This window comes from Candoia aspera, chromosome 5, assembly GCF_035149785.1.
Source record: "Candoia aspera isolate rCanAsp1 chromosome 5, rCanAsp1.hap2, whole genome shotgun sequence".
NCBI lineage: Eukaryota > Metazoa > Chordata > Lepidosauria > Squamata > Boidae > Candoia > Candoia aspera.
Window position 1 is genome coordinate 20,035 of NC_086157.1, and position 27,895 is coordinate 47,929.

At 43.4% G+C, this 27,895-nt stretch overlaps 1 protein-coding gene across 9 annotated transcripts in view; it reads left to right on the forward strand.

Moving 5' to 3' along the window:
* The first annotated feature begins 4,373 nt into the window (after positions 1–4,373).
* MYCBP2 (MYC binding protein 2) overlaps positions 4,374–27,895 on the forward strand; it is a 132,435-nt gene continuing 108,913 nt past the window's right edge. For all 9 annotated transcript variants that reach the window (XM_063304509.1, XM_063304505.1, XM_063304506.1 and 6 more), the window contains exons 1-15: positions 4,374–4,546; positions 9,723–9,798; positions 11,833–12,048; positions 12,152–12,305; positions 13,494–13,690; positions 15,290–15,532; positions 15,723–15,794; positions 17,309–17,405; positions 19,076–19,149; positions 20,451–20,589; positions 22,899–22,975; positions 24,291–24,495; positions 25,201–25,365; positions 25,806–25,964; positions 26,369–26,573. In XM_063304509.1, coding sequence (XP_063160579.1) covers positions 4,389–4,546; positions 9,723–9,798; positions 11,833–12,048; positions 12,152–12,305; positions 13,494–13,690; positions 15,290–15,532; positions 15,723–15,794; positions 17,309–17,405; positions 19,076–19,149; positions 20,451–20,589; positions 22,899–22,975; positions 24,291–24,495; positions 25,201–25,365; positions 25,806–25,964; positions 26,369–26,573 — 2,237 coding nt within the window. In that variant the 5' untranslated portion in view covers positions 4,374–4,388. The remainder of the gene's footprint in view (positions 4,547–9,722; positions 9,799–11,832; positions 12,049–12,151; positions 12,306–13,493; positions 13,691–15,289; positions 15,533–15,722; positions 15,795–17,308; positions 17,406–19,075; positions 19,150–20,450; positions 20,590–22,898; positions 22,976–24,290; positions 24,496–25,200; positions 25,366–25,805; positions 25,965–26,368; positions 26,574–27,895) is intronic.

Sequence of the window (27,895 nt, forward strand, 5' to 3'; positions counted from 1 at the left end):
AGAGAAGATGCAGCAGCACTGACACTATGTTTTTAAGAAAGCCTTTTCCCACAAGAATTAGTCCAGATTCATTGCCTCTTGCTTCAATACTAAACAACTATTTTATGACGGTAGAAGTACAAAGAAATTTGACCAGTAGAGAGGCAATAATTCCTATACACTGCAAGATTTAGTTACTAATAGATGAGATTTTCTTCTCAGAGAGGTCAGGATCACTACACTTAGCTTTGTTGTTGTTTATTCGTTTAGTCGCTTCCGACTCTTCGTGACTTCATGGACCAGCCCACGCCAGAGCTTCCTGTCGGTCGTCAACATCCCCAGCTCCCCCAGGGACGAGTCCGTCACCTCTAGAATATCATCCATCCATCTTGCCCTTGGTCGGCCCCTCTTCCTTTTGCCTTCCACTCTCCCTAGCATCAGCATCTTCTCCAGGGTGTCCTGTCTTCTCATTATGTGGCCAAAGTATTTCAGTTTTGCCTTTAATACCATTCTCTCAAGTGAGCAGTCTGGCTTTATTTCCTGGAGGATGGACTGGTTGGATCTTCTTGCAGTCCAAGGCACTCTCAGAATTTTCCTCCAACACCACAGTTCAAAAGCATCAATCTTCCTTCTCTCAGCCTTCCTTATGGTCCAGCTCTCGCAGCCATATGTTACTACGGGGAACACCATTGCTTTAACGATGCGAACCTTTGTTGTCAGTGTGATGTCTCTGCTCTTAACTATTTTATCGAGATTTGTCATTGCTCTTCTCCCAAGGATTAAGCGTCTTCTGATTTCCTGACTGCAGTCAGCATCTGCAGTAATCTTCGCACCTAGGAATACAAAGTCTTTCACTGCTTCTACATTTTCTCCCTCTATTTGCCAGTTATCAATCAAGCTGGTTGCCATAATCTTGGTTTTTTTGAGGTTTAGCTGCAAGCCAGCTTTTGCACTTTCTTCTTTCACCTTGATCATAAGGCTCCTCAGTTCCTCTTCACTTTCAGCCATCAAAGTGGTATCATCTGCATATCTGAGATTGTTAATGTTTCTTCCAGCGATTTTAACTCCAGCCTTGGATTCCTCAAGCCCAGCTTGTCGCATGATGTGTTCTGCATACAGCCCTGCTGTACTCCTTTCCCAATCTTAAACCAGCCCGTTGTTCCGTGGTCTGTTCTTACTGTTGCTACTTGGTCGTTGTACAGATTCTTCAGGAGGCAGACAAGATGACTTGGTATCCCCATACCACTAAGAACTTCCCACAATTTGTTATGGTCCACACAGTCAAAGGCTTTAGAATAGTCAATAAAACAGAAATAGATGTTTTTCTGAAACTCCCTGGCTTTTTCCATTATCCAGCGGATATTGGCAATTTGGTCCCTAGTTCCTCTGCCTTTTCTAAACCCAGCTTGTACATCTGGCAATTCTCGCTCCATGAACTGCTGAAGTCTACCTTGCAGGATCTTGAGCATTACCTTACTGGCATGTGAAATGAGTGCCACTGTTCGATAGTTTGAACATTCTTTAGTGTTTCCCTTTTTTGGTATGGGGATATAAGTTGATTTTTTCCACTCTGATGGCCATTCTTGTGTTTTCCAAATTTGCTGGCATATAGCATGCATTACCTTGACAGCATCATCTTGCAAGATTTTGAACAGTTCAGCTGGGATGCCGTCGTCTCCTGCTGCCTTGTTATTAGCAATGCTTCTTAAGGCCCACTCAACCTCACTCTTCAGGATGTCTGGCTCTAGCTCACTGACCACACCGTCAAAGCTATCCCCGATATTGTTATCCTTCCTATACAGGTCTTCCGTATATTCTTGCCACCTTTTCTTGATCTCTTCTTTTTCTGTTAGGTCCTTGCCATCTTTGTTTTTGATCATACCCATTTTTGCCTGGAATTTACCTCCAATGTTTCTAATTTTCTGAAAGAGGTCTCTTGTCCTTCCTATTCTATTGTCTTCTTCCACTTCCGCGCATTGCTTGTTTAAAAATAATTCCTTATCTCTTCTGGCTAACCTCTGGAATTTTGCATTTAATTGGGCATATCTCCCCCTATCACTGTTGCCTTTTGCTTGCCTTCTTTCTTGGGCTACTTCTAGTGTCTCAGCAGACAGCCATTTTGCCTTCTTGGTTTTCTCTTTCTTTGGGATGTATTTTGTTGCCGCCTCCTGAACAATGCTGCCAACTTCTGTCCAGAGTTCTTCCGGGACCCTATCTACTAAGTCCAGTCCCTTAAATCTATTCTTCACCTCCACTGCATATTCCTTAGGAATATTAGTGAGCTCATATCTAGCTGATCTGTGCGTCTTCCCTAATCTCTTTAGTCCGATCCTAAATTGTGCAAGAAGAAGTTCGTGATCTGAACTACAGTCAGCTCCAGGCCTTGTTTTTACCGACTGTACAGATGTCCGCCACCTTTGGCTGCAAAGGATGTAGTCAATCTGGTTTCGGTGTTGTCCATCTGGGGAAGTCCATGTATAAAGCCGTCTCTTAGGTTGTTGGAAGAGAGTGTTTGTTATGCAGAGTGAATTGTCTTGGCAAAATTCTATCAGCCTATGTCCTGCTTCGTTTTGTTCTCCCAGGCCATACTTACCTGTAATTCGAGGTGTCATTTGACTGCCCACCTTAGCATTCCAGTCTCCTGTGATGAAAATAACATCTCTTTTAGGCGTGTTGTCCAGTAGGTGCTGCAGATCCTCATAGAACTGCTCTACTTCAGCTTCTTCAGCATTTGTGGTTGGGGCGTATATTTGGATCACTGTGATGTTAGATGGCTTGCCCTGAATTCGAATTGAGATCATTCTGTCGTTTTTTGGGTTGTATCCAAGCACTGCTTTAGCCACTTTACTATTAATTATGAAGGCTACTCCATTTCTTCTGTGGTCCTCTTGTCCACAGTAGTAGATCTGGTGGTCATTTGATGTGAAGTGGCCCATTCCAGTCCATTTCAGTTCACTGACGCCCAAAATGTCTATCTTTATTCTTGACATCTCACCAATAACCACATCCAATTTGCCCTGGCTCATAGATCTTACATTCCAGGTTCCAATGGTGTGTTGATCCTTAGAACATCGGATTCGCCGTTCACCACCAGCACCGTCGGCCGCTAGCCGTCCTTTCGGCTTTGAGCTAGCTGCGTCATCACGTCTGGGGCTAGTTGAGCTCATCCTCTGTTCCTCCCCAGTAGCATTTTGACCATCTTCTGACCTGGGGGTCTCATCTTCCGATGGTATACCGACAGATCTCTGGTTGTACTGATCCATTTAGTTTTCACAGCAAAATACTGGGGTGGGTTGCCATTACCTTCCCCAGGGATCGCATTTAGTCTGACCTCTGTCATGACCTTCCCGTCTTCGGTGGCCCTTCACGGTTTAGCTCATGGCATCATTGAGGTGCTCAAGCTCCAGCACCACGACAAGGTAACGATCCTTTGCTGAAGACACTTAGCTTTAGTATTTTCAAATTTCAAATTCTCTGTATAGTTTTAAAGGAATTATAAAAACATCATAGAGCATATAGGGATGTGATTGAACTTGGAAAACCTGCTGGGGCTTATTTACAAGTTGTTGGTGAAGTATTATTCAGAAATTGAACAAATCAAAGACTGTGTGGTTAAATAGATGCTGAGCTTAAACAAAACATTTGATATGCAATAATAGGAATACCAATGGAAGAAAATTATTAAATTTACAGTGAATATAGCACTGGGAAAAAACCTGTGTAGGCCGGTTACAAGGAAAGGGCGGGGGGGGGGGAACTAACTCTTCAGCGGGGTGCTATCCAACCCCGCCCCGCCCGCTCCTGGAACAGCGTCCGTTCGAAGGGCACAGCCGACCGCCCCGGAGCGGCACCCTTGGGGCGGCAGCAGCCACTCGCGGAAACGACGCCGAGCCTGGCCGAAGCGGCCCCGGGTCCCCAAGGCCCGCGGAGGGACCCCGCCGAGGAGGGGGAGGACCTGCTCGACGGACGGCGCCCCGTTTCCTCCTCCGCTCCACGGGTCCGCGAGGTCTCCGGAGGCCAAGGCCATTGGGCCGGGCAGAAGTGCCGCTCGCCTCGACCGCACCCGGGGGGAGGCCGGCCTCCCCCTCGCGGCTCCCCTCCGCAAAGGCGCCCGAGACCCGCCCGGGAAGGGCGGGAGGAGGCTCGGCGCGGCGATCCCGAGGGCGAGAGCCCTTTCCGGCCGGCGCCGAGACTCCGCGGCCCCCGCGGCCATGGCAACCGCCGCGCTCCGTCCGCGAGAGGTCACGTGGGCGGGGTCGCCCTCTCCGCGCAGCCGCAGGGCCGCCGACTCCTCCCCCTGACGGGCCGCGTCTGCCTGTCATCGCCGCCGGCGCGGAGCCTTCCGGGCGGTGGCCGAGCGCGACGCGACTGGCTGGCCGGGCGGGCCGGGCGCCTGGGCGAGGACGGCCATGGGTCCTGGCGAGGGCGCTGCGGCCGCGGCGGCGGCCCCTCCCGGGCGCGAGCAGTTGCTGCTGCTGTCGGGCGCGGCGCTGGCGGAGCGCTACCGGCGGATCTACACCGCGGCGGCGCTGAGCGAGCGCGAGCAGGCCGCGCACCTGGCCGGCAGGTACGCGGGGCGGGGGTCGCTCCGGAGGGACGTCTCCGGGGAGCCCGGTGGGGCCTGGCGGCGGAGGGAGTGCTCTTTGGCCGCCCCGCCCGCTTACTCCGCGGGCCTCGGCCGCGCAACCCGCTCTGCGTCCGCGGCTGCCCTTGCGGAGAGGCGCCCTCGTGCCCGCGGGGAGAGCGCGGTGCCGCCGGGTGCAGAACGCCCGGGGGCTCCGCGCGGAGGGCCGGCAGCAGCGCTTCCCTGACCGGGCTGCCCGCCCTTCTTCGGGCCGGAGCTCTTCCGGGAGGGGGAAAGGGCCGCGGAGGACGGCCTGCCCCAGAGGGGCGTGCGCTCGGGGCCCCCTCCTCCGTGGGCAGCGGTGCCTCGGAGGCTCTGCGCTCGTGGACACGCGTCGCGGGTCAGCCGGGATCCTGGGCGGGAAGATCCTGGGCGTCTGTCGGTCGTGGCGGAGGGAGGAGGAGCGGAAGGGCCGCGGGTCCGGGTCTTCCCGCGGCCTTCCAGGCCCGCTGGGGGTCCTCCCGGGTCCCCTGCGAGAATCACGCCGTCTGCGCCGCTGCGATTCATACCGACTCCCTCCGTGGGGTTGGTGTGGCGTGGCCGCGGCGCTTGCGTTTTCTGTGTCAGTTCATAGTTTCTGTGGCAAACTCGTTTGCTGTAATATTTACCCACCACATTTTGAATTTTGGAGGAAAGCCATGTTGGCAAATGTATGGGGACCTCCAAACATTCTGTTAATTGCAGTCTCTTCGCTGCGTCCTGTTCTGTGGAGTACATTAATTCAGTAGGGTCTTAGCTGTTGAAAGTAGTAAGTTTGTTCTTTAAATTTGAGCAGTGCACAAAGAAATGATTAGAAGGTCATCCTGATGAGCTTTCTTTTTTTCCCTAGCAGCTCACCACCCAACCCATTTCATGCTTCTGATCTAAACTCGGGGATAGCATTGCACCTCTAGTGTTCTGTTTTCGCAGTGAAGATACAAGAGGCATTGTTTTTCCGGCCAAGTTGCATGCCCCCAAATTACAGTCTTTCAACCATGTCCTCATAATGAGAGTTCTAGTATGGGAAATCAATTACGTTGTGAAACATGATGAGCAGCAAGCCATACAAATTGAATAAATAAATATCAACATTTATGTCTGAAGGAATAACATACAAATTGTCAGTGCAGAAGTGTGGGTGCTTTCTTAATTTGATTTTTTTTTAGAATCATTTTGTATTTGTCAGCAATTTTTATTATGTTCAAAAGGTACTTTAAAGTGTTTTTACTTCGTTGATTCAGTTGAAAATTTCTCCTGTGATTTATCAAGATCAGTATGAAGGGACAGATAATAAGATAGTTTTTTTTCAAAGGTTGCAGACACCAGATACCTGCAAATGTTGGAACCAACAATATATTATGAAGAATTAGCATATTTTAATTACTATTACCACAAATGTTTAAACTGTTATTTTTGTAGCTGTTTGATTATGGACTCTTGTAAGCTATGATGAATCTATGAGACTCAGTGACATATAAGGGTGACAAATAATAATATTGTGCATAGGCTGCTTGAAGAGTGTACCTGGTTTCAAGTTCTGTGAGATTTGCTGATCAAAGTAATTCAAACCATGGCAGTTATGCAGCTTTTGTAATTATGTTAATGGAAGTCTTTTTAAGGAGCTAAGCAATTAGAGTATAAACATTCTTGGAGGTGAGTGTGCTTTGTCTTGTGGGATAGCAATGACCTCACCCACGTTTCTGTAGAAAAAGGGAAGGCAGCATTTTCACTTGTAAGTGACATTGGGCTGAGTATTTTCTACCTGGTATTTGATTTCATTCAAAATTGATGTTCAGCCTCTCATAGCCAAGAAGACTTTATTCTCACAGTCTTGTTGAACAGATGTATTGAAAAGAAAAAGGGGAATCAGTACAGGATCTTGGAGACAGGATATCTGTACATTATATGTATCTTGGCACTCTCTTTATTCATGTATGTATTAAGGCAGGGATTCTTTGATCCTCTTGAGACCCTTTGCCACTCATTACCCAGTTATAGAAGGAATATTAGGGCAGATATTCTGATCCTGTGATATTTTGCCATTTTCTTTTCTGGCTCTGAGACGTTGATTACCCTCAAGTTGACAGCATCCATTTCAAATGAATAGTTAAGATATATTGGCCTTACTTTACAGCAGTTCTAAGCATAATTCATGTAAAGTAAGCCTCACTAAATTGAGTGATGTTTATTCCCAAGTAAAAATACTAGGGTCGCAGCACCTGCTTGCAGATCCATTTCTATCAGAATTAACTTTTTAAAAAGTATTTTTTGTAAATATACATGTACTATATATTACTTGAATATAGGCATTTTGTTGTTGTTTATTCATTCAGTCGCTTCCGACTCTTCGTGACTTCATGGACCAGCCCACGCTAGAGCTTCCTGTCGGTCATACAATGAATTTAAGAAACAATACCTATTCAATAGTTCAGATTTCAAGCTATTTTTAATATTTTACTTTTTAATCCACTTAAAAATGCTTCTGAAAGATTATAATTATATGATTATATGACTAAATATTGAATCTGAATGTTACTAGTACTGTAGATATTTCCACATACTCTGCTTCCATTTGCTGAGTCTGTAAAGGGCCATCAACTATACTCCTGTGGGCTTTGATCAGTCCCCCCAGATATGTAACTTTGAAATCTATTGTTATACAGTTTATCTCTGTGTTCTTTGGGAGGGATCTATTTAGTAAAATGTTGTTAGAGTACAAGAATTTATAGAGGTGCTTTGTTTAAATATCAGAGCATTTTTAGTGGTTTGCATCATTGTGATTGCTAGTTAGGACCAAACACTGTGATGTCAAATGTATAGTTTGGCATCAAATGTATATATTTCATCCCATACGCAGTTAGAATCAAGGAAAGAAGGAAAGACAATAACCTTTGTATCATCTCTTATCACCTTCTGTGAGTTGAGAACAAAGTCTGATTTTGGGAATGCTCCCTGCATAAATTAGCATGTAAAGATCTGCTCTTCTTTGTACCTGTGAAGGAACAGAGCTGGCTATTTATTCATTTTATTACATCGTTTCCTGCATGGGCTGCGCTCATTGCACCTCCCTTGTTACTGTCTCAGTGTCTCCCTGATGAGAAAGGTTAGGCCAAGGGCTCTGGTCACCCAACCACCAGCTGCATTCATGGCTGGCTCTGGGTTTGAACAGAGGGGCTCTGGCTTTTACTCATAGGAAGAAATCAGGGCCTCCTCAATATGGAAAAAGAACAACTGGTGGAGAAGATAACGTTTTTCGAACAGACTCTAAATTGGAATGACAGACAGTTCTGAAGGAGATGCCAAAATGCTTAGTTGTAATATGAACTGTGAAGGTGGGGTGTGAACTCACCCTTCTTTCCCATGTGACATTTTTTAAAGATCTAGGTAACTGCCTTTTAAAGGTGGGAAATGAGTTTAAACTATCTTGACTAGCAAAGGATGCTGTCCCTTCCCTTTGACTTTTAACAATGTTCTGGCCCGTGAGGCTTCTCAGGAGACCTCTGGTTTCTTCAGAAGTGGCCAGAAGAGTGAAAGTCATGGCAAAGATGGCACAGGGGTTAAACCTATTCAGCGTTCTGTGTTTCTGTGGGCTTGGCAGAAGGCATCTCTAGAGGACCCAAGGTTGAGGAAGACACATACCACCCATAGGGGTGAGAAGGGATTTTTTTTTTTCCTGTTCAATCATGTCCAATTCTTGGAGACTACCTGGACAAGTCCCTGCAGTTTTCTTGGCAAGGCTTTTCAGAAGTGGTTTGCCATTGTCTCCTACCTAACAGCGGATGGCCGTTTCTGGAATGATGGGAAGAGTTCTGTTTTAAGTATACAGTTGACTGTATTGAGTTGAAAGAGAGTGGCTTGCTCCAAAAAGTTGGCAAGACATCAATATTTGATGTCTGTATTATGGTCAGTAACCAAATTTAAGTATAGTTTAATGTTAGGAGTTAGAAAAGGAAGAAAAAAACAATAAGATAAAAAGGAAGCATAACAAACTGCAAACAAAAAAGTAAATGAATTTTAAAAAATACAGAAGTAGTTCCAAAGTATATAAAAGTGCAGAGTTACTTAACTGATAAATAAATACAATTTATTGCTATATAATAGCCTACTAAGATTCTAAAATGCTGACTTTATAATTGCTGAAATGGTGAGATAGTTAAGACGTAATCCTAGATGGATATACTAACTTGTAAGGGAATACATAAAAGTTATGATTCTGCTTATGACGTGGGAAGTTGTGCACTACAATTATTGTACAATTCTTGTGTGCACAGAAAGTAATTGTGAACATTTCATGACATCTCTGGAAGGGGTCGCTGATGTGTCTCCTAAAAGGTGGAGCACAAGTTTCCTAAAGTATAGGGGCAAAGAGGGCCGATTAGACCTTTGCACAAAGAAAAGCATAGGAGGAGAAGGTGCGTGGTTGCTGGGGCTTCCCTCAGCCGGTGAGGGCAGAGGTGCGCCCATGAATCAGGATTCTGGGCATGTGGGTGGCAGCCCACCTACTCTGGGCATGATGGAAGCTGTCCTACCAATGGGCAGAGATACCCGAGACAGAGGAGGCTGCGAGAGAAGGACAGAGGCAAAATCAGGGCTTGATCCATTGGGATTAAACGAGAGGTTTTCCGGAGGTCCCTATCGAAAGTGTGCTGGGTGGGGCATGGCTTTCGCTGTGTATGCCTTAGTTGTGATTGCTGCTGTTTCACTCATGAAAGGATGTGGATGCCCAGAGGAAGCCCCAAGATCCTTAAACCACTTGACCCGCTCTGTGCTGAGGCCCATAGGTCTTCCAGGACAGGGACATGGCACGGTGGCCCTAGAGGCCTGGGTAGTTTTGTTTTAGTGTACCTGATGCCAAGGCCATCGTCTCTGTGGGAAGGGCCCAGGGCATAGGGGTCTTCTCATACTCCCCGCGGGTAGAAAGAATGACCACACTGCTCAACGCTGGACCTGGTTTCCTGCTTTGCTACAGAGGGATTAATGTGTGTGTGAATAGGCCCCTGTACTGGGGAATCTGTGGAGATGGAGAGCTTTAAAGTACATTTATAAGAGCAGTGGACTCTGAAGGCCATTAAATCCCCTGTGCTCTTCTGTGTTGCTTTTCAACTAAAGTTGTAATGTGTATTTGCCTTTCTTTAAATAGGTGTAAAAAACTTTTGGGTAAGAAGAAGCTAAAACGGAAGCAGAAAAGTAAATTGAAAATGAGAGCACGGAACAAGGTACATTCTTTTGTGTTGTTTTCTGTTGATATTTCAGGAAGGCATAAAAATGTGGAGCTATTTAAATGAGGATAAGAAATTATATTAATCATTTGAAGAAATCCAAAATGTTTGCTACACTTCATGTTAGCAATATTAAAATCCTAATCCAGCAGTTCCCAACTTTTTCCTTTACGTGACTCATAAAGCTTTTATAGATACCATGTAACCCGGGGGTGGCAGTCTAGTGCCTGTGACCACTGTGCTCATCCAGTTCCCCCTCTTTGGCATTTCAAACACCTAAAAATTAAATAAAAGTTACTTATTGGACAGGAGAGATACCGTAATTACAAATACACTTTATAGAGAGAGAGAGGAAAAAAAACCCAGAGGCTGAAATCTCATGAGATCACTGAGCCTCACAAGATTTTGATGTCCCTACCTCAGAGAATTGTGAGATTTTTATCCTTTCAAAAGCACAGGGTGTCTTGGCCCCCACTCAAGGGCCCACCCGCAAGTATGCTCAGCGGCCTCTGGAGGGGCTCCCATTGTTCTAACGTGCCAAGTGTTTCATCACAGAATGCCGAGCAATCTGGCTGCCAAGCAGGCTCCTTCCAAGCGTTCTGGAATGTAGTTGATAGTTAAAGGTTATGAAGGAACAGGAGAGAAGGTGTTCTTTAAGGTGACCTTCAAGTATTTGAGACTTTTAAATAATCCCTTAAAAGGAGCACTGTCACTTATTCTCAGAAAGCAGTGAGGGTCCAAGCAGATGAACACTGGAACAGGCAAGTATCACATTTACCAGGTTGTGAATGATGGTTGTTGCCTCCCAATCAGGGAAAAATGCCAACAAGTGATTTTTTTAAAAAAAAAAAACCATCTTTGTTACATATCTGTAACTTTTTTCAAAGTGATACTCCTTTCATGCAGCACGTGGCCCAGGAGACAGGAATCCCTTTGCATTCTTGATTATTCTGCCTTTTGTCTAATAGTGGCCTGGATGATGCACAAATAGGAGAGAGATGCTTGGCACTTTCATTTCAGAGCTACTTGTGCTGGTGGTTTATGGGGACTGCGGGGGACATTCAGGGTGAATAGATAATAGTGTTAGCACTATTCTGCAATTGCAGCATACTTCAAAGGTGTTTATACTTGCTATTTTGTAGTTATTCTTATAGTAGCCTTGCAAAGTATGGCAGTCTTTAATTCTCAGATAGTAGAGGCTAAGAAGGGTGGTGATGCCTAAAATCTCTTAGTGAGTTCATGGTAGAAGTGAAGTTTAATCTAAGGACTTCTGTACCTCAGTCTCTTGGTTAGCATTTCTGGATTCCACAATATGTACATAAAATAAGTAGAATGGAGATGTGCTAAGGAGGTGCAAATAATTGGTGCTCCTCACATCATAGTGTTCAGAATCTGCATCTACCTTTGCTATGTTGTGTCTATACTCTCACGTATTACCATGATAATTGCAGCAGGGGCTGCTGCATTTAAAGCGATGCGTGTGACCATTTCAAGGAGTGCACCGCTGCAGTTGTACACTTCAGGACAGCAGTGAAAGTGATGAGAAAGGAGAAATGCTGAGCTGCACCAGCAGGTGGCCATCCTTCTGCTCTTAACTGAAAGCTGGTTTAGTGGTTTTTTAACACACACTATTTTGGAGCCCTGCTTCTGCAGGAATTGGCCTCTGCTTGCCCTGTGTTAGAGCTTAAAGTCTTTTCATCAGTCGATTTGTCAGTCCTATACGTGCAGAAAAGCTAAGTAAAGAAAAAAGTTGGCTTAATTATGACTTCTCTCAGGATCCCACCAAGAGCAATGCTGGATTTTGAAAACCCTTTTGTGCTCAGAACTTTTGTATTTTAAGCACTGCCACTCTGGATTTGAAAGTAATCCTGCTCATCTGTTTTCCTGCTTTTCCTTGAATTAAAAAGGAAATTTAGCCCTAGTCCATCCCTTGTGTAAAGTAGGGAGGAGAATGCGCCATTGACAAATGCCTCTCTAATATAAGGTAAAGATTTTCCTGTTGCTTGCAAGAAAACTCTCTTGCTTTATCAGAGCGAAAGCCTGGAGAGCATGGTATCCCTGCCAGACATCAAGCTTCACAGCAACCCCTCGGCTTTCAACGTGTACTGCAACGTGCGGCACTGCGTCTTGGAGTGGCAGAAAAGGGAAGCCTCCGTGGCTTTGGCGTCCAAAAACGCTGCGCAGAGTGGTGACTCGGACAGTGACGAGGAAGAAGAAGTGAGGGAGCCTCCCATTAAGCTCCCAAAGGTGGGGCACTCGGGCTGTTTCCAGGCGTCATTGTCTTTGGAATGTTCTGCAGGGCAGAACTCACGGGTCTTTCACTGAGAGGACTGCCTGCCTTCTCTTTTAGATAATAGAAGTTGGATTGTGTGAAGTGTTCGAACTGATCAAGGAGACAAGGTTTTCTCACCCGTCTCTCTGTCTGAGGAGCTTGCAGGCCCTTCTCAACGTGCTTCAGGGCCAGCAACCAGAAGGCCTCCAGTCAGAACCTCCTGAAGTTCTAGGTAAGATTTCCTGCTCAAGGTAAATAAAATGGAGGAGCAACCAGCCAAACTGCGCATAAAACTATCTCTGTTTGCTACTCCTGTTTGATGCTGGAGCTCCTCCAAGTCCTTTGCTGTTTTGAAAATTCTGTCAAATTCTTCGCAAGGATAAAGCAGTGTAATGCATACTTTATTTTAGCACTGCTAGTTGTATGTGGCGTAAACACTTCCCATGCCACTTCAAATATATGCCTCTAAAGATGATACAGCTCCAACGTTAAACAGAGACTGAATTTGCTCCATATGCTGATGCTCAAAACAAGCAAAAGTGAATGTGGCTTAGATTATAGAGTTTGAACCAGCTAGCAGTTTTTTAAAAAGCATCCTTATACAGAAAAACTATATATGTGAATGTACCATACGATAGATAGATAGATAGATAGATAGATAGATAGATAGATAGATAGATAGATAGATAAGAAAAACTGACCTGTATAATCAAACCAGAGGCTTGGTTGACCTAATGCTTGAAGGATCCGATGCTTTGGGTCAATTTAGTCTGCGGTGCTTTGGAAGCATTAGCATTTTACCTGACATTCCTGTTGCCCTTATAAAGGGCATTGAAAGCTGCTTTCCCATTCACGGTGTTTATGTTTTCATAATAGCTACATGTTATTGGAGATGGCCTTAAAGGTACTTGGTTTTGTAGCAATAAGTTACGTCCATTGCAGAGCACATCTAGGGCAAGCGGTTTTTCCTTACAGATGGGATGTATGTTCCGCTAACATAAAGCTTTGCATCACTTGCAGTTGCTACTTTATACAGCCAAAGGAGCAAGCAAGAGAGGGTGTGGTGGGGTGCTCTGCTCTGCTCTGCTGTGAAGCGCTGGCATATATGTGAAGGGCAGAAATATCTCCTGCCTGTGGTTAACAATGGTGTGCCGCATCTTTCTTAGTGGATGTTTCCCCAGGTGGAGAGTGAATAACTGAAGAATGGCCTATGGTTGGAGCCTTTATGCACCTCCATGAATAGCTTAACGTTATATTTGCAGAAGGAACCTCAGTCCTTCCTTCAGTTCATGGATATTTTGCCAGTGTGCCCGGGTTCAGCAGTGATGCAATACGCAAATAACTTTCCTTACGTCCGCCGCGTGTCTGCATGCTTCAACCATCCCTACCATGTGTAAGTGACCTTTTGTTCTGTCTGCAGAGTCTCTGTTCCAGCTCCTGCTAGAAATCACTGTTCGGAGCACTGGGATGAATGACAGCCCTGGCCAGTCGCTGACCGCCCTTTCCTGTGCTTGCCTCTTCAGTCTTGTGGCTGCCTGGGGAGAAACCGGACGGACGCTTCAGGCAATCTCTGCTATCCTTACCAACAATGGGAGTCACGCTTGTCAGACCATACAGGTCTTGTATTCCGTCTCACCAACATGCGTGCATAGGTCTCTGGTGGCCTAGAAATCCTGTGTGTTTTCCAAGTCTAAAAGTTCTGGAGGTGACCATAGTGCTGAAGGTTGCATTAGAAATACAGAGAGAAAAAAACCCAGTGACATATTTGGATTTGCCATTTTCATGAATTTGACTTCTTTTTAAATGGCTGACACCCTATTTGGAAAGAATAGAAATAGAAAAATATATCTAGTCCCTCATGTTTGAGGACAGCTCCTTTGTAATGGAGGAACATTTGAAAAGTAATTTGGTAAAACTGGGAGAGGAAGTGGGTGAGGAAGGCCTTGGGCATGGTTTGCCATTAAGGGGGCCTAAAACAGTTCTTTGAATCTCAGTCTTAATATCAGACCTTAATATTTGCTTTTCTCCTTAGTATCACAAGTGTGATCCTGTCTTTTCAAAGACCCAATTCTTGATGCTCCAAGAGCAGTAGAGGGAGTAATGCCAGATGAGGAACGTTTGGCCTTGCCCAGTCCAGTGGTGTCCAAAAGGGGGATGGGGAGGTTGTCCCTTGCAGATCCAGTGGAGGGCTACACCTGCCCCCCATACGTCTTCCCCTTTAAATCCCTCAGAAAGCAGAAAAGCTGGCGCTTGTGTCTTTTGAGCCCCTCCTTCTCAAAATCTGGAGCGGCTATAAAAAAGGTTTCACATTGTAAAGCTGCAAATTTTTGCCATAAAAGTCAACATAATATTAGTGTATTTGAACTTTATTTTTCTTTCAGAAGCAGGTTGATTAATATTAAGCCAGATGGGACAATTCTAGAGCATATCCCAAGCCTGTATGTTAGTGTCGTTAATTCCAGATGATTGTCATCAATCCTAAATCTTACCAACAAATCAATCACACATGAACTGAGAAGAAATTTTTGGTATACGAGTAGTCCTCGTTTAGCAACTGCCTCAGATAGCAACTGTTCGCAAATTCAGTGGTAATAAACGGTAGTAAAAAAATCATTTTCTGACCAATGGGCTAATTTATGCCCAAATTTCTGCACCTGACAACAACACATGCCGGAGTGAGAGTAACACTGGCGTTGCTGCACGAGAGAACTTTATCTGAATGAGACAGCAGCAACCAATGATCTTCGAAGCGTCTCTCTCTCTCTCTCTCTCTCTCTCTCTCTCTCTCTCTCTCTCTCTCTCTCTGTCACATGGTTCGCTTAACGACCATTTCGCTGAAATAGATTGTGGTTGCTAAACAAGGACTACCTGGAACATATTTAGGATTTGAACATAACTACATTCGCAAAAAAAAAAAAAACACCTAGAAATTCATCTGATGTTAATTCTTGCCAAAGAAAAGGTTGTTGCAAATAAATAATCATTTATAGGAGATGGTTTTCACTGATTCAAGTTGCCATTTTCTTCTTGTATCGGCTGAGTAGCTTTACAATGAGCTGTGCTGATTCTTGAATCAGAACCAAAATCTGTTGTTAGCTGTTGCTTCTTCCCTCGCTTCCCCAACCGTCCCCCCTGGATACCTGTCAATTTTAGGTTTGGGGGTTTAAAGTTTCTAATGATAAGCAATAGTTTTGGGTTGTTGTTTTTCTCCATTAGGTACCAGCTATCTTAAATTCCCTTCAGAGGAGTGTACAGGCGGTTTTAGTAGGCAAAATACAAATCCAGGATTGGTTCAGCAGTGGAATTAAGAGAGCAGCCCTAATGCACAAATGGTCATTGAAGGACGTTTCGGTAGATGAAGACGACCCAACTCTGCTTCAGAGTGATGGCTACTTCTTGTATCTGTTATGCAAAGATGGACTATACAAAATTGGCTCTGGATACAGTGGAACAGTCCGGGTAACGTATCCTGTTAGATAAAAACTTGCATTAAATAGTTTAAAATGAGCAACAATACAATTATGAATAGAAAATCAGTTGATGTGATAAAAGACCATGAAAAGATTTTCAGTTTTTCTGTAATTGTATTTTACTTTTTGGTTAAAAAAAGGCAATTTCAAGAATTTTATGATATTTTACTGCATTACAGGGCCATATATACAATTCCACATCTCGCATCAAAAACAGAAAAGAGAAGAAATCATGGTTGGGTTATGCTCAGGTAGGAAAAGGATTGAAAGCAAAGACTAAGAAATGTAATTCTGAATTAAATGAGCCTATAACTTTGGATGGAGTATTATATCAATCCATTATATTCTGGAAGTGAAAATAGAAAGGGAGCAGTATTGACTGTACTTCTAAAAATGTAATTCAAGCAAAATAAAGATTTCTTGTAGAAAACAAGGTTACATTCAATTTACATGGCTCACAAAAATTATTTTCTAACATTATTTCCTTTGAGAAAGAACAGGGATTATCTCTCTTAATTTACTTTTAAGGTGGCCACAAGAGGAGTTGAACTGGTGCATCCGTGAGGTGGTCACTTTCATTGACCTGCTTGGCAACCAGTATTTTGCTGCTTTGAGGGTGGCTGTGGCAGCTAGAGCTTTTCAACTTCCATCTTATCCTTCTGTTTGAGCACTTACAGGAGTAGCTGGGCGTTGGTTTCGCAGCTCCAGAGAGCAGGGTGGGAGGTTATCCTCCAGGAAGCCACATGGTCTTTCAGAGGCTGTTCCACAGAGGACCGGATGATTATCCAGTTGACATTTGGCTCTGGAGAACGGTTTCGGTTGTTGCAGCTATACTGGCCGACCTGCTGCATAAAAACATTCCTGCCTGAGCTCTGGTCCCTGGGTGGGTAGTGGAATCATTAGGGCTTGAAGGATTTTGGCCTCCCCTGAGTGATGTTGAGTCAGGGATGGCTCAGGAGTTCATGTCCACTATGGTGACCAGGGATGACATGAGTACAGAAATTGAAAGCCTGACTCATGCTGGAGATCATGCACTAGATAAGGTTTTTATCTTGGGGCAGTTGCCACATGATCTGGGTGTGGAGAAAACTGACAGATCATCTGTGCTCTGATTGCTTGCTGGCTTGTCAGCGCTGTCCCCTCCCCTGAGAAGGAAGGTGGGTCTTGTCAGCTCAGCCTTCCCAGGCGGCCGATGGACCCTCTGGGTTCCAGAAGGAGCTTGTCTTTTTTCCGGAGGGTATGATGGGTGGTCCGGCTGAAGCCTTGGGCATGGGACGAGGGCCTTAGGCCAGACTGCTCTCACTGGGTGTCAGCCCCAGAGAGGCCCTTGGCTTTCTAAATAACTTGGGGAGATGAGATGCCAGAGCACTGTTGGAGGAGGGTGAAGACTAAATCCAACCAAACATGAGCAAGAGCCCATGTTGGGGTTAAATTGGCAACACATTGGTGACAAAATGTAGCTGTTTTCCACTCTCCCCACACCTGCCGATGGTGGTCTGGTAGCCCCATGGCCTGCTGACCAGTCCGTCAGACATCCTTAGGGGGCGCTTGTTCCATGGCGCTTTCAGCCGTTTGGGATTCTTGGTGATTATTTTAAAGTTTATGCTGTCCCCTGCTAAATACGACGTGTGAGGGCATGTACCCCGCCTGTGTTTACAAACGGAGCTGCAGAACAGGAAGCCCGTGGGTGAACCGTGAAAGGGCACCCCCTCTGTCCCCACGGGAGCAATTCCGAAAGGCCCATGTTGCGACTGGTGTTTTTCAGGGCTCTTTACTATACCGGGATGTGAACAATCACAGCAGGACAGCCATAAGGATAAATCCTGAGTCCTTGGAGCAAGATGGAATAGTGGCACTGCCAGGTAGGCACCGCAGCTTGTGGACACTAATAATCTCTCTATTCTAAAGATTAACCCAAGACCTGGCACATTTCATTTGTAGAGGTTACTAAGTCACTGGATGTCCCTCCATCCACAGCTGATGGAAGTTGCAGGGTCAGAGCATCTCTTACATAAATGCAGTGTTTAAGAGCGATTATTCTGCAGTTCTTCGTGTGCCTCCATCCCATTCCATCCCCCAGTGGCGTGGGTGTGTCTGCAGCTCTTTGCAGGACTCCTTTCTCAACCTTTCCACAGGTGTTTGTTTCCTTTAGTCCACCGAAAGCCAGGCCAAATCTTTCCAGGCTTAGCTTACAGCAAGCACCCTGTGGCAGCCTGGAAACCAGCTGCGGCCGAATAGGGATTGAGTTGGGTGAGCCAAGGGATAGAAGGATGGAGGAGGATGGTGAGTGGGTGGGTTCAGGCTTCCTCTGGTAATCAGGGGTGGGAGAGGCTAGGGAAGGGTCATAGAGGTGTTTGGAGGAGATGCCCAGGTAGCAGTGGCTTGGGCTGGAACAAGGGGGGAAGGAGCAGCAGGCAGGGAAACCCTCGACTGGCACTGATGCTCAGCATGGGGAAGGTGTGTGAAAATCATGCCCGTGAGGCAGCTTTCTTCAGGGACTGGTCTTCTCCCCAGATTTCATGGCGAAGCTATGTTCTTACATCAAAAGTAAGGCTGTGGGTTGCACATCCTTCCAGAACCTCATATGGAGGCCTCAGACAGTTGGCATACTGCCTGAATTTTGCGGGCACAATTTTCAGCTTGCAGACATGGAAAAAGATGGGAAGCCTCCGGAGAGTGAGAGATTCATTCTCGCTTTCAACCACTGCCGAAAAGCAGGAGGAAATTTGTTGGCAAAATGGCCCAAATTCAGTGGTTTGATTTTCAACTTTAAAAAGTGGACTTAAGAGTGGGATTGCAAGGGCTCTATGAAATAAAATGCTCCAACTCCCGTCCTTAAAAGCCCTCTCCTCCCCCACTCCCATTGAAAAGCAGCACAGAAATCTTCAATCCTAACCCCCACCCCCACCCCCCGTGACATCAGTTTGTCACTGACGAGGAGGCTAAGTGACCTCCTCTGACTGGGTGCGGTGGTCTGCCCCTCCCCTGAGAGAAGGGGGCCCTCATCCAGATGCAGAAGGGTGCTCTCTTCCCTTCCAGGAGCCCAGTGACTGTTCCAAGTGCACTCCTGGTTATTGACTATGTTGCCTTAAATCTCCCTTACAATCACCACACCTCTGTTAATGACCAGAACATAGTATTAGTTAATATTAACATTGGACACAACTCCATTATTCAGCAATTATTAGGGTTATATAAGTATACTTTTATGGTACTCAGTAGCGTTTCTTGTTCTTACAATATAATCATTCAGTAGTTTACAGAAATCATTTAATAGTGGCATACATTTATTTTATCTACTAAAATATCAGTTTGAAGTATAATAATTTTTTCTGTATATATATATATATTAAAACAGTTGTTCAGGTTTCCCCAAGAGATGCTGTTTTTACAGCAGCAGAACCGCACAGCTACTTCTGAAAGTCTTCAGAGTATTTTTTCCCAAAATTTTGAATCTAGCTATGTTTGTAGAGCATTGAAAGATGAAAAATATTTAATGTGAAATGACATAGCAATTGTTTTTTTTCCCCAGACTGTCAGATGGAAGGGCAGAACATCCTTTTCACTGATGGAGAGTATGTTAATCAGATAGCAGCTTCTAGAGATGTAAGTTTAGAATTTCCTCTGATTCCTGCTTTTGGGGTTAGAGGGGTTGCCAGCAGATATTAAATCTTCAGATGCTAGCTTCTAACACTGCCTTTATTGTAGATATTCTTGGCATTTTGAAAATACACATTTCCAGATTTCATGCAGAACAGCATAATTTTGCATAAATATGCAGAACAGCATAACCTTAACCCTAAGCCTTAAAAATGTCAGAATTTTTGAAAAGTTAATGTAGTTGGAAATTAGACGTAATTATTACAACAATCATGCTTATTAGTGATATAATATTAATGATTTTAATCTGATTTTTAATTGTAGTGGTAAGTTCCTTTAAAAGAGCTGCTGCTGGTCCATGCACCACCTGATTAACAAACAGTAACTGATAAAATCAACTCACATTTCGCACACTTGAATTTAAACATTATGTTTGTAAATGAGCACTGTTCACTTTGTTCTGTTCTCCCGTGTTTTGTGCCTAGTAAGTGTTTGGCAGCTGTTGAAGTTTGCTCCAAGAGAAGCTTCTGGGTATGTTGTAATAAATAGCTGCAGTTCGGTGGAGTTTGTTCTTGCCCCTCCAGAGCTAGTAGTAGCTACATGGAGACAAAAGGCAAACCACCTTAAATCTCCCTCCCCTCTCCATCAGGCAACAGCGTCCAGAATGAAGCCCAGCATTTAAATACTTTTAATCTTAACTAATTTGTTTACAGGAGGCAGTTGGCAAGGAACATATGGGAAAACCGTAGAAAAGATTGCTGATAACATGCATCATCATATCCCTGGATCTCTTTTCTGCTATAAGTGGGATAATGAAGCAAATAAGTAGAAGTAGAATTCCTCACCTCACTAACCAATAACCAATTAATTATTGGAAATGCTGCAAGAAACTTGCTGTCCTTGTTACTTTCCAGAAGAGTGAGGTGTTAATAAATGCAGAAAACAGTGGAAACAACATTTTTAACCAAAACAAAGAATAAAAGGAGTAGAGTATTGTTTTTCAGCACCCTTCAGCTTGAATGTTTTTTACCCAAATATTTAACAGATTCTGCATATAATACCAATATGGAGTGCACGGTATTTATGAACTGTAATTAATCTGTCTTTAGGCAGGACATTGCATGAAGTATGTCTAAACTAATTTGCAAATAATATAAAAATGATCCAGTCATTTGAGTAGTGTTGTTTTGTTTATTGTATTTACATGTTACTCAAAAGAATCATTGACTTGTCCTGCATAAATCTTTTAAAGTGAGATGCATTGTGGAAAAAGCAGGAGTATTGATCTGGTACATTATGTGTTGCAGGATGGCTTTGTAGTTCGAATATTTGCAACAAGTACGGAACCTGCGTTACAGCAAGAACTTCAGCTAAAACTTGCCAGAAAATGCTTGCATGCATGTGGCATCTCATTGTTTGATCTGGAAAAAGATTTGCACATTATTAGTAAGGAAATCATTTTTCTATTTTTTGCTTGTTTGCAGAGCATCTCTGAAAATCAGACTGCATGTAAGAAGTGAGCAAACTCCATAGCTCAGTAGATAGAAAACAAGGTTAATCAATTGTTCTTAAGCAGAGTCTTCAGCAGAGCAGAACTGGGAACACTAGTGGGCGGGGTCGGTGGCCTTAGACAGCCACCAGCCCAATGTCATGCACCGAGGGTTGCCAGGAAGTAAAAAAAAAATTGTCTGTCTCAAGCAGTGACTACTCAGATGCTTCCAAAGTTCCAGAAGAAGATTATGAAAATTGTAGCAGTGCATGCTTGTGCCCCTTGCACTAAACATTATTTTCCTAAAACAGAAAATAAACCCTACAGCTGCATATTTTAAACTATAACAGTGCATGCAATCCATTTTATTGTGGAGCATATGAAGAGAAAAAACGATGCAATATAAAAGTAAACAGATAATTAAAACAGTCCTGAAATTTAACTTAACATTCATCTCTGGGTCTTAAATTTCAATCATTCTAGAAATGTTGTTTTTAATTATCTTAATCTTTTTAGATAGCCAGTTTGGTGCCACCAGGCTAAAAACTGGGAGACCATGAGTTTTAGCCCCACCTTAGGTACCAAACCAGCTGGTTACTTTGGGACAATCCCTCTCTCTTTCTGAGTCTAGGAAGAAAGAAATGGCAAACAATTCCGAAAAATGCAGCCAAATGAGTCAAGATTGACTTGAAGGCACCCCCACCCCCAAAAAAGTATTTTAGATAACTGGAAAGGTTTCCATAAGGAGAGGCCTCTTGGGGTCAATAGGTCAAAAGGTACCCAGAATTGATTTAGAGCAAAGTTTGATAATCTAGGGAAGATCTTGCCATTTTGAAAAAAATAATGGCTGATATTTTGCAAGATGATCAAAACTCATGAGATTTTCCTGGTCTTAGTCTTAGATTTTAAGAGTACAGATATCTATCTATCTTGGCTGTAGAGGCCTGTGTTGCTAACCCTTAATTTATAGCAAGTGGCTAGTTTATACATGGATGGCATGCAGCAAAGAGATTCCAAGGGGTGCAGAAAGAAGTTCAGGCGCCACTTGTATCCCAGGGCCTTCCATGGTCTTAGAAGAACAGTCCTAGAATGTAAGGGGTGGAAGAATCCCTGGAGGTTAGCTAGTCCGGTCTCTGACCCAAGGTGGGAATGCTGTCATGAGTGAGGATGGCGAGCAGGGGGCTCCCATCCAGGCTGTAAAGCGCATGCGTAGTACTGAGGAATTAGGTGGCCATTCAAAGAGACACAGATCGGGCCCACCTTAGTCTTCGGGGTTTATATGTCTGGGTTTTCCCACGCTTTTTCAGTTTGTTAGGATTCTCTGTTATGTAGCAGTAATAAAACACTAGAGACCTATTCCTTGTCTCAGCGTGGTTCCTGGCTGTTAGGACAAATGCAGTATTTACAGGAGGCGGCCATCCAGCCTCCATTTGAATAGCAAAAAGGAGGCAGTCTGGAGCACCACTGAACCCTCTAAGCATTCAGGGATGCTTTCCTGATCGCCAGCCATCGCTCCCTGCCCAGTCGTCTTGGGCTTCCTTTGATCTGGGGCTTTGGGCCCATGGAATCCCCCCCGGTAGCACACTAGGCTTGTGGAAATTCGTTCTCCCAACAACTAGCGTGGGGAGGGTGTCCCTGCAAGTACTTTCTGGGCACCTGCTAAGCTTCTTACCCATCTTGTCTTTCTTTCTTTGTAATTATATATAAAACACTTTTAATAAAAATGAAATAAAATGGGACACTGACATGTTGGGAAGCAAAAACACACCCTCAGAAATTACACCATCATTAATAGTACTGATTTTTCCACATTTTATCACCAATTAATTATTTTAATGGCCATCTATTTTTCTGGTAGAATGTAATAGTCTCGTGAGTATGGCATGTAAGGCATGTAAATCATGATCCTCATAGATTCTTCAAACTTTCTGCTGTGGGTTAATTAGAATTTACCATAATGTTATGCTTGCAGTATTGACATCCTAAAATGCTGTCGATGGAAATTTTACTTTTTTTCTTTTATTTTCAATACTTTAAGCTTTCTAAATAATATAATGTTCATAATTTATAATTGTATTACATAAATATTATTGCATTGAAATCTGTATTGAAATAATAGATTTTATCAAGATTTATAACATTAAAATAAAAGGGGAAAAAAAGAATTTACCACATAGGATTTTGTATTTGGATGCTTCCTGCATAGAATTGCATCTGAATTGGATGCTGAGATGGCTGATCTAACTGTTGATGTTTTTTGCCCCAGGTACAGGGTTTGACGAAGAGTCAGCTGTTCTTGGTGCAGGAAGAGAATTTGCACTAATGAAAACAGCTGGTGGCAAGGTATAGAAAATACTCATTTTAGACCATGAATTATATAACCATAATGGATTGAGCGTTATTGGAACAGAAAAGTGTCCTGTGGACTCTGCAGTGGATTATTTGACATAAGATGCTCATTTCTAATGCCATATTGAAGAGTAAAAATAAGAGTGGTGACAATATAATGGTGCCAACCTAAAAAGACAAATTGCAAGTTCTTTTCAGAGAACCAGTTTAAGTATTCCAATAGGACGTGAGTTCTTTTCCTTTTTTAAAGATGTCCAGTTTTATAGTTTTTCTCAGCTTACTTGTTTTATAAAACCTAGCCATCAAGGCTTCAGTTTATAGAACTTGGCCTGGGAAGGAACTAAAGAAACTCAGTGGAGGAAAGGTGTAAAGTCTTTCTGTATCTGTAGGATGCCTGTCTCTCTCAGAGAGACAGCTGTTGGCAGCCTGGCACTGCATCTTGTAATCCCCCCAGTTACAGTTTGGAAACAAGAACACTTCAGAGAAAAATGAAATATTAACTGACAATTAAGCATATTGTACTACTCTGACCCAAATTTTCTTTGTTTTCAATTTGTGAAGTTATTCCATACATATAAAATTAGATCAAAAGAGAGAAGGATGAAGCCAAGTAGTGCAGAACCGTGGTTCTTGTTACCTTCCCCAGGATGGGATTGCCATTGGTTCTGCCACCTTCTTATTACCAAGACTTCTTTCTCCAGTACTCTCCCACTGTGCACCAGGACCAGCTGTGGAGGTCTTGCTCAATGTCCCATCCTTTGGGACAACATCTTTCAGTGCAGTGTCAAGGATTTTGGCCTCTGCGCAGCTTAATTGTAATCTGCAGCAAAAGAGATACTTAATCAGCAGAACATGCTGGAGGACCACAGCCAGTGTGCTGCAGTGGTTCAAGTGTTAGTCTGGGATTGGGGACACCCAAGTTCAGGTCCCACAGCATCTCCCTTTGGTGACTTTGGGCTCAGCCCAAACTACTTCACAAGGGTAGGTTTTCTTTGGAGGAAAAATGGAGGAAGGGATCCTATTAAATACCGCTTTCAGTTCCTGAAGGAAAAGTGAGATGTAGATCTAATGTATAAAATAAATAAAAATGGTGTTACGGTTATGAGAGGCTTTTTAAATTATTGCTTTAATCAAGTTGTTTTACCATCTAAATCAACTGGAAATAAAAGTGGTTTAAGAATAAAATTGATGATGTAATTACACTAATTACAGTAATATAACTAAAAGTAAAGTCACTTTTGAAAAATTGACTGATCTCTCAGTATGTCGGTTTCACTTTTTGGTCTCACCTCTCCCTGTCCTTCCCCAGATTTATTACACTGGCAAATATCAGAGTCTTGGAATCAAGCAAGGTGGTCCTTCAGCAGGGAAATGGGTAGAGTTGCCTATTACCAAATCTCCAAAGATCGTTCAGTTCTCCGTTGGGCACGATGGCTCCCATGCCTTACTTGTAGCAGAAGACGGAAGCATATTTTTCACAGGCTCGGCTAGTAAAGGGGAAGACGGAGAATCAAGTACGTTTGAGGAACGGTAAATGTAGTACTGATGGTGGTTTGGTTTCTTTGCATTAATTACTGTTACCGATGCTACATATTTTAAGTGAAAATGGAGAGCAGAAATGGAGTTCTAACCCCTTATATTTGTTTTCATCTGAATAAAGGATGCTTTCAGATGCTGGTTATTTCTCCTGAGCATATTTTTTCTATCAAAAAACCCTGTCATTTTAAGAACATTCTACTTGGCTCAAATGGGCATACAAGGGAGCACTTATTTATTTGAATATTATACTAGCAATGAATGCACAAAGAATGTATACTGCAGTGGGGTTAATACCGAAGATCCATTTTCTTGTTTATATAAATAAAAGGACGGGCTTTGCATGGGTTCCTTTAGTTCAGAACTTTTTGAATAGTCTTGCAATTGGGTTACCCTGATCAGATGCCATTGCTTTATGACTTGGAGCTTTGCTGTGTTTTTAAAAAGGATCCATGATGTCCATCTTCACAACCTTCATTCTTTCGATTTTGACTGTAAATTTATAGAAATACCAGTGAAGAATATGTAATAGATACCCATTTTTAGTTCTACTGGCAATAGTGTTGTTTCATATGTGGAAGCTGTCATAAAGTTCAAGTGTATTGCCACTTGATAAATGTGTTTATTTTCCCAATTTCATGATAAAACATACATACTGTAATGTTTACTCATTTCTCTTTAAGCCAAAAGCAGGCGGCAATCTAAACCGTATAAGCCAAAAAAAATCATCAAAATGGAAGGAAAGATTGTAGTGTATTCTGCGTGCAATAATGGAAGTAGTTCAGTCATTTCAAAAGATGGAGAACTGTACATGTTTGGGAAAGATGCTATTTACTCTGATAGTACAAGTAAGTTGAAATTTTATCTGTTTTAAAGCAAGTAATATGGCTGCCTTGGCGAAAAGAAATTATGCAACCTATGACATTGGCCAGTCAAGCTATCTTTCAGAAGGAAGGAGTGGGGTTGTCATACTGCGTGCAGTTAAATTTTACTCAATTCTGTATAAGCATTTGTACTATTGTTTTTTGTTTGCTTTAGTAACAATTCTAAATAATTATTGATAGTTATTCTGCTAAAATAATCCAAAACTATTACAGTAAGAATTTTCCTTTCTAGAACCAAATAAAATGTTGCAAAACTTGCTGTCCTCTTAATGTAGCTTTTAATATTAAAGCCTGTCATCTTTCTGCCTCCAATCTGAGATGTCGATAACAATCATAGCTATATGTGGACTCTGTAAAATTAGGAAAAATGTTCTTCACCATTCCAACGTGTGTTCATTTTATAGGCTTGATAACAGACTTGAAAGGCCACTTTGCAACACAAGTAGCCATGGGCAAAGCTCACACTTGCGTGCTAATGAAGAACGGAGAGGTTTGGACCTTCGGGGTGAACAACAAAGGGCAGTGTGGACGAGACACCGGGTCCATGAGCCATGGGGGGAAAGGTCAGTGTGGCCTTCGCTCCTCCTCTTTTCTGTCTTGTGTCATTAATTGTTGAGAAAGACTGTGTCCATGCTGTTTCACATTGCTTTGATTTCACTTTGTGATAGGTTCGTGGGTATATTTCCTTTTCTGTAATATGCTCACACACATTAGTGCAGCTGAGAATGTAATGCAGAGCCCTTCCTGGAGCTGCAGGGCCTAAGTTCTGGCTTACTGTGTGTTTCGACTGCTTTAGTTGAAAATGAAATCTCAGATGCGGAGGTTTTGGGGGGCAGGGAGGAAATACATTTGATCTTTTCCTAGAAATGTCCAGTGAGTGCAGATGACCTACTACACATGCAAACGCTGTTCTTGCATGACAGTCTTGATGGGTGAAATCTGGTTGAGACTGTTTTCTCTCGGGAAGGTTTTGGAGTTGAGAACATGGCCACAGCCATGGATGAGGACTTAGAAGAGGAGCTGGATGAAAAAGACGAGAAGTCCATGATGTGCCTGCCAGGGATGCACAAGTGGAAGCTGGAGCAGTGCATGGTGTGCACTGTTTGCGGGGACTGCACGGGCTATGGAGCCAGTTGTGTGAGCAGCGGGCGACCCGACAGGGTGCCGGGAGGGTAAGTAGAGGTGTCAGTGAAACAGCTGAAGGGTGGAGAGGATTGGGGACATGGGGGCTCCTTCTCTTTTTGGGGCCCCCTTCTTTGCTACTCAGGGGTTACTCATCAGTCCCTTGAACAAATATTTGGAACACGTGTCTTCAAAATAGTTTCAGATTTTTGTATAGCTAACTTGTGAAAATTAAGCTGTTTTTCTTGTGGGTGCCTAATTTTTGGTACTAAGCTACTTGTTCAAACCCTATTTTTTCTTAGCCATAGTCTGATGGCTTGTAAAGGCTTGTGTGAACAAGCCTCACCTCAGCCCTTCTCGATGGAAGAAGCCCAAGAAAAAGAAGAATCAGACATTTACATGTTGTTATGGAAACTCCAGTGTAGATTGGACATTTGGCTAAAGAAAAACAAAAGGCGATGTGTCAATTCTTGGCAATGAGCCTGTTGTTTTCTGTCTTGTGGCACTAATTGCTGAAGAATATTTTATTGGTAGCCTTTAAAGTTTCATAACATCTTACTTTTCAACAATTCATAACGATTTATATTTGGTTGTGAATTTCTCATGTAATGGTTGTTTTCTTTTTTTTATAATAGAGATGGAAGTTTACATGAGCAAACTGTCATGTATAGATGGATAAGGCAAGGTTGGGGATCTTTCCCAAAAATACATCATGCACCCATCAGCTTTATGGACCCTGCTTCAACTGAAGGAGGGGTGGATATTTTTAGAATAGGATATAATTAATTCAAGCAACCATTAAAGTTTTAAGTTGCAGAATTGTAAGCTGTGACAGGAACCAAAGTAAGAAATCCATACTTGGACTCAAGTGCAGCGCCAGTATTCAGTGGTTTGCAGGTCTGTTCAGGAAGAAATAGAACCAATAGATTAATTGGATGTCCAGTGAAATGAAACAACTTCACAGATGTCCTGGGGCATGTGCTTAACTCAGAGGTGCTTTATAAAAACCAGGCTGCAAAGGGAAAGGGTCCTCAGTTATCCTCTGCCTTTGCAAGAGAAGGTCTAACTGGCCCTGGGATGCAGCGGATGGCTCCAGAGCTTTCCCGGAGAGTGTTGGACCACACGGAACAGATGCCATTGCCCAAGGGAGGGGGGAAGCCTCCCTGAATTGCGCTAGGTACTCATTGCCTTGGCAGGCTTTCGGGGTTTTGTTACATCCTAAAGTTCATTTCACACCTCCTGAGTTTGCTAGCCTTGGAGGACTTTAGTGCCTTTGAAGAAGAGATACTGTCTTTTTGTGGTGGTGGTGCAGGAGGTGGACTGGGCAATTCATAGGTGTGCTGGCAGATTGCGTGGCTGGGAAGAGGCAGTT